The sequence below is a fragment of the Blennius ocellaris genome, assembly GCF_963422515.1.
Source record: "Blennius ocellaris genome assembly, chromosome: 17".
In the NCBI taxonomy this organism is placed as follows: Eukaryota; Metazoa; Chordata; class Actinopteri; order Blenniiformes; family Blenniidae; genus Blennius; species Blennius ocellaris.
This window is the reverse complement of record NC_137666.1, coordinates 2,115,366-2,126,688: the sequence shown is the minus strand read 5'-3', so window position 1 is coordinate 2,126,688 and position 11,323 is coordinate 2,115,366. Positions and strand designations below refer to the sequence as shown.

At 47.7% G+C, this 11,323-nt stretch overlaps 1 protein-coding gene across 1 annotated transcript in view; it reads right to left on the bottom strand.

Moving 5' to 3' along the window:
• Positions 1-11,323, bottom strand: part of myt1lb (myelin transcription factor 1-like, b) — a gene marked incomplete at both ends in the record, with an annotated part of 81,814 nt that overhangs the window by 46,451 nt on the left and 24,040 nt on the right. The window contains 3 exon segments of the mRNA XM_080513346.1: positions 695-988; positions 991-1,054; positions 1,056-1,197. Of these exon segments, the coding sequence (XP_080369472.1) occupies positions 695-988; positions 991-1,054; positions 1,056-1,197 (500 nt within the window).

Sequence of the window (11,323 nt, the reverse complement as noted above, 5' to 3'; positions counted from 1 at the left end):
GTTGTTTGCAATGTTAACGGATTAAAACCTTCCCAATCGGACATGCGGTTGAAAAACGGATTCAAAAATGTATTTTCCCAGTTCTGTTTCCGCTGCGAAAACTAGTGTCATCTGTCAATACTTATTAAGCATTAATGGCTGAAATAACATTGTCTTATCAATACAACAACATACAGAAAAGCCTCACCATAGAAACTGAAATGAAAAAGCACATTTTGTAAACGTTCAGCGAGTCCGTGGCCAAATATTCCCAGCAAATGGATTCAACCTCTAAGAACGGATGGAAGTTTTTTTCCTCAATGCAACCACTACAACTCTACATCTTTGCTTTCAGACCGTGAGCACAGATTGGTGATCGGGCAAATTGATTTTGAGGGCCACGTTGTCGGGCTACCTCCGAGCTCCGTCGGCAACTGCGAGGGCGGCGAGCCCGGCGTGAAGCGGCAGAGTTGTACTTCTTTGTAAAGGACGGAACGTGATGCAACACGTTCCGTCCTGAGCTGATGGGTGCTTTGGTTTCCTCCAGACGGATTCGGGTCTCGCAGTATTTGTAGGAACATGAGAGTACTGGCTGTAGGCTGGACACGGAAAATAAAAAATGGCTGTTCAGACATGAGAATGGTTTCAATCTTTTTGTACTGGTGGAGGTTGTTTGGCTGTGATTCAATAAAATATGAAGAGACCATGTCCTCACCTTGCCCTTGATGCTGCTCTCCATCCTCCTCCTCCTCCTCCTCGTCCTCTGCGTCTTCGTAGTCCACCTCCTCCACCGCTTCCTCCTCCTCCTCCTCTTCCGTCTCCTCCACCCTCTCCTCGTCGCCCTCCTCCTCTTCCTCCTGCTCCACCTCTACGTCCTCCTCCTCCTCCTCCTCCACCCCGTCTCCGTCGCCTCGCTCCACCTCCCCGTCCTCCTGCTCCACGTTGTAGTCCATGTAGCCTTCGACCTCCTCCTCTTCCTCCTCCACTTCGCCCACTTCCCCACATCCCCCTCCCCCTCCCCCTCCTCCTCCTCCTCTACGGGGCCTTCCTCCTCCTCTTCCTCCCTGTCGTCCATTCTCCTCGGTCCCGTCGGTCTCGTAGCACTCCTCCATCGTGGAGTTGTCCATGTCATCCAGGTAAGTGCTCCTCTTGGGAGAGGTTTCCAGGGCTTGTGTGTCCAGGCTCTTCCTCTTCTTGGCCAGCGGGCAGCCGTACACACTGCAGTGGACAGATAAGGAGGCAGCTGTTAGCCATTAGCCGTTTGCTACGCCGGCTTACAAACGCTAACGATCACTTTGTACGCCGGCGTCCCGACAGAGGAGCGTAAAAAAGAGGCCAGGTAACTTAAACGTCCTCAATTTAGACCGCGTTGTCCATTCGCTGTTCTAATTAGTCGGAGAAACTTTTCTGACGAAGTCGGTTGGCCGCCGAGCGAGATTGCGTTGATGAAAAATGAAGGGTGTTGACGAAATGAAATGGCACGACTGTTCGAGATATACAAGAAAATGACAACGTCCGACGTGAGTCTATTCCTGTGGCTAAAGATGGACGAGACCAGAATGTCTTCATTAAATATTCAATGTTCACGGACGCAGAGAAAAATGTGGGCATGAAACAAGCGCACTGGAGAAGCTAATCAGGTCACTGTGAAGAATACGGAAACTATTTCAACTTCGGCAGAGTCGTGAAAGATGAATGTTGAATTAGTTCGATAATTGAGAAGTCCTCAACCTTCCCCCCCAGATGGCCACTAAGAAAAGCTCTGATCTCGCATACGAAAGCAGGAACCATTGCCTGTGTTGGTCTCGAGTCTTTAAAGTCCTTTAATATCATCATTTGACTCTATAAATATATTATTGACAACCTCGCAACAGGAAAAGACGAAGGTCCCGTTTACTCAACGATTCAAAAGAGAAAAACATTAAGAAGTTTAAAAAACGAAGTGATTTCCAACTAAATGAAAGAAAAACATGTAGTTTTCATGTGGAGCCCACTAGGGGTGTGCTGCTGTTTGTCTTTGTAATAGAACGACACAAGACATGCACAGACCAGTACGTATGGACTTGAACGTTGGATAGAGGTTACATGTGGCAGCAGCAGCGTTCCAGAAAAGTTGCGTCCCCGTCCGTTGACGCGCAGACGAAGTTGCGGCATTTTCAAAAAGTCGCGTTTTCACGTGAAAACTCTGCCGCGTAAACGAGGCTTCAGTCGGCGCCGATAATCTCTCACGCCTGACCAAGTGACCACAAACAACTAATGACTGCTTAAAGCAGGCAAATTTTTTATTTTTCTATTTTGTGATTTCACATAGGTGGTCCTGAGGCGGCGAGGCAAGTGGGGCGCTTGAGTAACGCAAGAGGGGGGAACAACAAAATGGAATAAACGTGATGAATAGTCCCAGTGCGCTTCGGCGCTCACGCATCGCCACGCTAATAAAATGCTTCATTTCGTCCACAAAACAGCCACGGAGGAATCGACTCTCTATCTCTGGAATAAAGAAAAACATTCAACATCAATTTGTTCGCCGGGCGAATGGCGATCGCCGCACGTGCCCCGCGGACGCTCGGCGCCGGACCGAGGTGCCCTCGTGCGGCGTGGCGCGGCGCGGCGCCACACAGTCGCCTGGCTGGAATCGACCGCACGGGTGGGGGAAAAAAAATAAAAATAAAAAAAAGACAACCCTGTAGCCTGATTAATTGAATCTCGCCGAGGCACCTCTGGCTTTAACGTATTCTCGGCAGCAACGGGGGGGGGTGGGGGGGGGGGGGGGGGGGGGGGGGGAGGACACACACATGTCCTAATCTGATAATCTGATAATCTGTGTATTCGCCCAGGCTATTGATCACAGGGGCTTAATCCATTTGATTCATCAAACCCCTGGACTGCTACCTGCCTCCCCTCTTGTGCGAGTCTCCTGCGTGTGACTATTTTTTGATTTGATTTTATTTCACTTATTTATTTTTTTATTTTTCTTTCCCCACAGTACGTGTGCAAGCTGTTGTATATTTATGAGTGCCTGCGTGTGTGGCTGTGCACACACACACACACACACACACACACACACACACACACTTGGCACGAGAGCACAAAAGCACCCACACAGTCAGAATGATGATGAGTTCTGCTGAGTGTTTTGGCCATCAACCCCCCCCCCCCCCCCCACCCCCCGCCACCCCCCACCCACCGCTGTCCAGGCTGGAGTGTAAGAGGGCCTAAACACGCTTTGGGCATGTTCACTCGGCCTGTGAAATATCCCTGGCTCCTATTTTTACAACCTCTGGATGTTTCCCCGGTTCTGCACTACTTAGAGCGGGAGCTGATGTGAATGAATGGCAACAAGGCTGTGTGCGGGATTTAAAAAAGGAAAAAAAAAAAAAGGTCCTTGTTAGTTGGCGGCACCGGGCAGGAAAAGAATCCGATTTTATCTTAATAGCAAACTTTTTGGCAAAAATGTGATTTTAATGCGTTTTTTAACTAAACTGAATGTAAAAACTACACATTTTTTTGTATCGCGACATCCCACTTGGGGTCATAGGGGTGGATCACATGCTCTCGGTGGAGCCGTTTGGGGTTTTTGAGTTAAAAAAAACAACAACAAAAAAAACAGGCTACTACTGCAGGACGATGGACAATGCATGGTGATCAATGGACCAAAACGTGCGACTGATCAAAAGTGTATTGATATTCTTTCCAGGTAGTTTCATAAACATGCGACCACCCACAGGGTCACTTTTTTTTTCTTCCTTTTCTTCTTCCTGTCAATCTCACCGCATCGCTTCCCACCTGGGGGGGTCGGATTGTCCCGTTTACATGACAACGATGAGACTGATGTGTGGGTTCGTATGCAGGCAAGACTGTAGAAGTTTTGTCACACATGATCGTTCAGACGCCGACTGGAAGCCCAAAGCAACGCATCGATTTTGTCGTTCATGGAGCTTGTTTTTCTTTTGAAAGTCACAAACAAAGGATTGTCATTGTCGCCGTCTCGTGTGTTGCAGAGTTGCGCTTTGCCGTGGCCATTGTTTTTTATAATACTGTACGTGAAAGGGGTCAATCTAATCAGACTGTTGAGTTCATATGATGCAATATTATCACTTATCATTACTTGAGCTAATCTGGAAACCTTGTGCACGTCTGACTTCAGTTTTCCGTTATAACAACCTTATTATTAAGTTAATGAATGTTAGCATTGTTGGCGAGTAAAACAATGAAGGTGGTGAAAGAACACGGCTGAAATAACGCCGTTCCATATCAGGGTGGTTGAGAATTTGACGACAGAATTTAGTTTTGTTTACAAAGATTAGCAGTTTCGTAGAGAACATTGATAGAACAAAAATTACAAAAGAGTTTTTAACTGTCCGGCACGTGCGTGGATCACATGTTAGCGTCTCTTCAGGCGTCATATTTTTTGCCGCATGATGACAAACTGGGACGAGGACTCAACAATTAAGTTTAAAAACTACGAACGACGACAACATTTTAATTGATTTTGACGAAATAACGCGTGGCCAAAAAATACAGCCAACTATAAAATGTGAACCTAATAAATGGCAGGGGGGGGGGGGGGGGGGGGGGGATCAGCTTTAAACACTGCGTTGGATCAATGTAAATGTGTTTAGCAGCAAGAATAATCCCTGCAGAAATTCACTTTTGTGTATTTGCATACTGGCAAAGTCCAAAGCGTGGTTCAGCTGATGGCGGCGGTTATTTGCTGATGGTCTTAGTAGATACCTGAATCCGTTTCCTTTTTTTTTTTTACCTCGTGTCGGTGTGCACCACCGTCCAATATCCTCTCCACTCTCCTCCCTCCCTCCCTCGCCGTCTCCTCAGACCCTCACGTCCATCAGTCAGTCAGGGTCCAGTCAGCTGGCAGGCTCAATCTCACCCGCGCAGAGATTCCTTAATGGTCTGAACCCCCTGCACCCACCCCCCCCCCTACCACCACCACCACCACCACCCCGCAACCAGGGGCCTCATTTCATTAATCTAAGCCCACATGGAAACTCATTCCCTGCCTGACAACCTCTCCCCCAGGGCGGTGAGAGAGGTTCTGCGGGACAGTCGGGGCGGGAGTGTGTGTGTGTGTGTGTGTGTGTGTGTGTGTGTGTGTGTGTGTGTGTGTGTGTGCGCACGCAGCGTCACGGTGATCAATAGTGCTTGTGACCAAACATCTCAAAAGCACATTAAAATGCCACTCATCCCAGCCCCTCCGTTCCAGGGCCCTCTCCAAATAAATCAAGGGCCGGTCCCAGCAGGTTAGCGGCTGCCAAGGCAGGCGGGCTGGCAGGAGAGGAGGATAGGTAAGTGAGAGGAGGAGGTGGGGAGGGAGGGGGGGCGTGCGAGAAGCAGATAGACACAGGTCTATACCCACCCCTCTCTCTCTGTCCCGACCAAAGTTTCTACCGTCATCTTAACAATAAAGCCGTCGAAAGGCAGCGTTTCCTGTCTCGCCCGCCGACAGGTATTAATGTGAACACACCTGAATCGCTCGGAGAATCGGGGGAGGGGTGGTGGGGGGGGGGTCGAATTGCGATAATCTCCATGCAACATCAGCTAATGGACGGCAAATAATAAATGCCGGCTGTGTGTTTTTTTTCATTGTGGTTTTAAAAGGAGTCAAAAAGCTCCACGTGGCTTCAGGTCAGGTTTGTACAAACAAAGACGCCTTTTAGCCTGAGGGTGAGCGCTGCTTTGGAATCGGGCGAGGTTCAAAGTTCACCGGCGCCGTGAAGAAGAAGAAGAAGGAGCTTCAACTTGAGATCTTTTCAAACACGGCTGAATTTTAAAAAAAAACAACAAAACTGTTGACTACGGAAAGCTGCGCTACTTTAAGTGGCTTGCACATAAATTTAAGTTCTTTCAATATTCATTTTGGAAACAAAAACAAAGACGTTTGCACCAGGATTCCGCAACAAAACACGACGTGATTAACTTCACAAATGTAATTTCTTGTTACAAACAATACAAAATAGCTGTGAAACAACCCGAGTTGAAACCGACGTCTGGATTGAAGGAAGTCAAATCTGTGGTTTGTGGAATTTATTGCAACGTAAATGTCTGAGAGTTAAATGAATGAATAATTCAATAAATTAATATTCAATAAATGAATAACAGTCAAAAGAGCTTTGAATTTCTTCAGTACAAAAACCTGAAATACTTTATCTATCAGCTAAAATAAGCTTGTTTCGGGGCTCCGTGTCTCACGTTTTCATTCTTTTGGTTGATTTTAGTCAAATTAAAATCAGCTTGTCGGTCAATTAGCGTGAGCAAGTCGTGCAAAATGCTACCAGGCGAAGATAAACAAAAGTACGCTGCATGTTGCAAGGTGAAAACGTAAAACTGCCGTTAAAAGTCAATTTACACAACGACGGAGCTCAGAGTCACTGAAAACACAACTTTTGGAAAACGCTCTGACTCCATCTCCATGGAAACGTGAAAAATGCGACTTTTTTGAAAAGCTGCTACTGCTAATGCGACACGGCGCGTTTTAGATAGACAATAACAACAATTGTGTCTTCCAGAGTGACGTCAGTCCCAGTCCATGTCCTCCCGAGACTTTTTATTGTGGAGTCACTGTGATAACGATCCAATATGGCCGTCTGGTCATACAAACGTCTGTTGCGCTTGCCATTGTTTATACCGCATTGTGTGCGTGTGTTGGCTTCATTACAAAATGAAACAACAGCTCCCACTGGTGGCGCAACATGAAAACTACACCCTTTTCAACGGTTCTGTTGTTTCCGTGTAAACAGACATCGTTTTGAAAACGTCCAATTTTTCCGCCGTTGTGGAAACGCAGCTTCAGTTCGTTATCAATCGCATCCAATCTTTGCAATGATTGGTCGATGGGGAAATGGGCGGGGCTTACTCTAACATCAAGAATGCTGAGTCGGTTTGTTTCCCCCCCCCCCGCACTATTGAGGTTGACAGCAATCCCAGTCAATTTTTGAAGCCCAGAGTAAAAAATAAATAAAAACAGGGACAGAACCGAGACGTGCACAAAGAAATGACGTTTAGCGATTTAGGAAACATCAGGTCGGTAAAACTTTCAGCAGATATGCAGAGTTCCTGCCCGCGGAGAGCGGCCCGGAGGACGAACCCGTCACGTAAACCACTTTAATCGCGGCGGTGTCGAGAGGCGTCGCGCATGCGAAGACGGCCCCGGGTTGTTGTGACACACGTTGGGGGGAAAAAAAAGGTGCGTTCTCCCCCGGCGCCTCTCCAATTCCCCCCCCCCCCCCCCCTCCCCCCCCCCACGCCGCCGCGGTGACTAAGCCGCAGGAAGCCTCCACAGCCCGGCCGTCCCACGTTCCCCTGGCTCGGGCCGGCCCGTGTGACCTTGGCGTACGAGCGCATCGTCATCGCAGGCGCCGCGTCCCACACTCGCCGCTCTTGGCAAATTAAATTTCCAGAAATAATTAGGTGGCGTTTCAATTAAAAAAAGAGAGAGAGAGAGAGAGAGAGAGAGAGAGAGAGAGAGAGAGAGAGAGGGAAAGAGAGAGAAGAAATTGGGCAGTAAAAGAGAAAGGTGATGAGAAATTCCTGCGAATATTCTAAGTTTTCTTTGTCCCCCCCCCCCTACAGGCAGAATTGAGAGGCGGCAATCACAGAAGAAAAAAGGCTTCAGATGACAAAAAAAAAAAGAAAAAAAAAAAAAGAAGGGCCACTTCATATTTTATGGAGTGGGCATCTTCGGCATTATAAGATGGAACAAATTCTATTACAGCGTGAACAAGTGGCCCCTTTAATACTGAACAAAAAAAAAAAAAAAAAAAAGAGCCTTCCACATGCAGAGAGGGCCCGTTTCAGGAGAGGCGAGGGGGGGGGGGGGGGGGTGCAGAGCTCCTGTTTGGCTAATTTCGGGCGACAGTTGAGCGACTGCCGGAATGCGACGGCGTTCCACGGTGCCTTTATTAGCAGTCATATTAGCGGCTGTTCGCAGCAGGGGCAAAAGCTTTAGCCAGTCATTAGCATCACATGCTATTTGTCTCCCTGACACGGGGATGAGGCTGCCGTTGCCTCCTCTCGGCTGCTGCTTTTCACCCCCCCCCCCCCCCCCCCCCTCCACCCTCCCTCCAACCCCCACCCCCCCCCCCTCCTCCAACACTCCTCTCAGCCTCGCCGTCTCCTCCTGTCACCCGGCGTTCTCGCCTCGCATCCCTCATAACCTCATCTGCCTCCTCTCTCCCACCCATACGTCCACCCCCCCCCCCCCCCCCACCCCCACCCGACACATATATCTCGCAGTCTCCCCTTGCCAACCCCTCCACATATTTCCACCACTTTTTTTTGCCCCTCGGCTCACTGCAGCCTCTCTCGTTCACCCCCCCTCCCACCCCCCCTACCCACCCCTACACTCCCCCGACGGGGGAGACGGAGGGAATGCACCACCTCTGACTGTGCTCCCTATCCAGCAGCAGGATCTATAGACACGTGTGGCAGAGCCCCGTCTCCATGGTGATACCCTCCAGAAATCCATGAGGGATTCGCCATCCTCGCAAGGCAGCCAGTGAGGGGGAAAGAGAGAAAGAAAAAAAAAAAGAAAAAACAGAGGCACGGCAGACAGGGGAGAGAGAAAACGAGGCGGTGGGGAGGCAGAAATTAGAGAGTATAGGAGCCAGACAAATAGAAGGGAGGATGTATGTTGTTTTTTGTTGCTTTTTTGCTTTTTAGTGCGTGTGCATATTTGCATGTGTGTACATACTTCTTTTGTGTGTGTGTGGGGGAAAAAAAGAAGAAGAAGAAGAAAACAAAACAACAACCTGGGCGATATACAGTAGTAGACTTGAAAAGGAGAGTTTGTGTGTGTGTGCGTGCGTGCGTGTGTGTGTGTGTGTGTGTGTGTGTGTGTGTGTGTGTGTGTGTGTGTGTGTGTGTGTGTGTGTCTGTGTGTGTGTGTGCAAAAGAGGAGAGAGGATCATTTCAGAGCTGTCAGAGCTTCTCCAGCGAGCGGCGGGAGAACAAAAGGCAGTGTCTTGGTGCAGGAGGCTCGGCTCGCGGCAGACGATGCAATTTTGGGGCGTTTTCTGGCGGCTCAGGCTCCAGCTTGCATATCAGCTGTGGCCCATTCGCGTGCACACACACGCACACACACACACACACACACACACACACACACACACACACACACACACACACACACACACACACACACACACACACACACACACACACACACACACACACACGCACACATGCACACACAAGTGCGGCAGAATGACTGTCAGGCCGTCCTACAACTCATGAAATATTACTTCACCAGCCGCGCTCTAGAAGTAATCCTCACCGTCGGGGGGGAGGAGGGAAAACTTGCATGATCGTCACGTGCAGAAGTGAATATTCATGCGGCCGCTGTTACACGCACGTTAACACAGAAGTCTTAATAATTTCCCCTGTTTGTTTCAGCAAAGCGGTTACATGCCGGATTCAGCAATTCTTGACGGCGCAACTAATTAAACGCAATTAAATGCTAAGAGGCGGAATGGCTCTTGAGCCTGTAAAACACACGTCGCCCGCAGATAACAAACCCAACTTTTCAGTCAACTGACTTCAAGCGGTGACGACTGCGCTCGATTTCTGGATTTTACCAGCCGTGCCAACGCGCCTGTCCTTACGGGCCACGGACTCTTCTCGTTGATACGGTGCATCTCACGTACATATGTGACGTCTCATACAGGATAAATGCTGCTCAGCGCTAAGCTAAAGGAAACGCATCAAAGCTGTATTGTTTTTTTTTTTACTTTTTCACAGAGGTGAAAAGCACTTTCCAGATAAAATGGCCTAAAATTCCAGATTTTTTTTTTTTAACTTAATTTTTATTGACATTTTTCAGTTTTTCACAGTTAAAGTGTCACAGCAAAACAAAATCTATCCATCTTTCATCAACCAAAGTCTCTATTGTCCAGTGGTGGCGGTGTCCTCTTCTGTCTTCCTGAAATCAGTCCATTTTTCCCACTTTTCTTCAAATTGAGACTCCTGGAATCTTAGTTTGTGAGTGAGTGAGTCTCTCCATTATAAATATTTCCTCCACAACCCGTAACCACCGCTCCCCTTTGTACCACAATCTGGTAAATCACTTTCTTGCTTGCTGTTAGTAATATCTTAAACAGATATACGTCTTCTCTTTGTATCACATTATGAGTTATGTTTCCCAAATACAGCATCTTACTTACATATTACTTTTTGTACACTCTGCCATATTTGTTCCCAACACACCTGTAGTGTGTGACGGGACCAAAATATACGTGTGTGATCTGCATCGACGTGTCCGCACGGTCTCCAACATGGTTGTTGTGCTGACACCACTTTTGTCCTGATTTTTTGGAGTTATGAAAAATCTAACAATATTTTTCCAACTAAATTCCCGCCAAAACCCTTAAAATTCCAGATTTGAATGCATCTGGTCGGCTACTGTTGCCACTAACAATACAACCATATTTACACGAGCAAACCTCAACGATACATTGAAGAGCAGTTAAAGTTCTGCTCAGCCTCATGTAACAAAGGTGCAACATTTAATAATGCAACACATTTGCAACTCATCATGTAACAACTTTTGTACTAATCTGCCACATTTTGCAATTACGTGTTACGCATTGCAACAATTAGTACAAAACGCGTGGGTTAAATGACTAAATGCACTCAGTGGCACTTTACATATTAGTTTCACTTAAAATTTGGTTTAATTTCTTCAAGAAACAAAAAAATGATCTGACTTCGACTTCATAATCTTAATTTTTTCAGAATTATGTCTACGGATAAAGGGCAACATTTATGATGTAATGCACCAAAAAATTAATAAGTTTGTTAGAACATGCGTTTAAGAAATCTTTAATTGTCCGTCTGACACAAAAGGAGCCAAACGACTCGTCGGCTGAACAAGTAAAGTGGCTCTCGTGATCACGATGATCGATTGCACGTATCAGACACACAAGCAGGTCCATCACGTGATATCCCGCCAAGCATTTCTGTGTTCACACTCGACGAGGAGACTTAGCCGGGGGATCGAGGGGGAATATTGATATGTGTGTCAAACAAGCTGCTTTGCATAATGCTAAAGTGGAAGTCCTGAGCGAGGGAGCTCATCGGGCAGCTCGTTCCCGGGCTGTAATGCGGCGATCTGTCATGCCGCGGCTAGAATCACTCTTGGATTAGCCAGGTAAGGAGTCTCTCCACCGAGGTAATGACTTCAATCAATCACAAACCCCCCTCCTCAACTCGGGCACACAGAGTGTGTGTGAGAGAGAGAGAGAGGGCGGCTAGTTAAGGCGCTAACCCATCAGCCATTTTGGGAGGAAAAAGGAATTCCACACCGGAGGCCCGTCACAGTTGCTGTTTGTTTGGA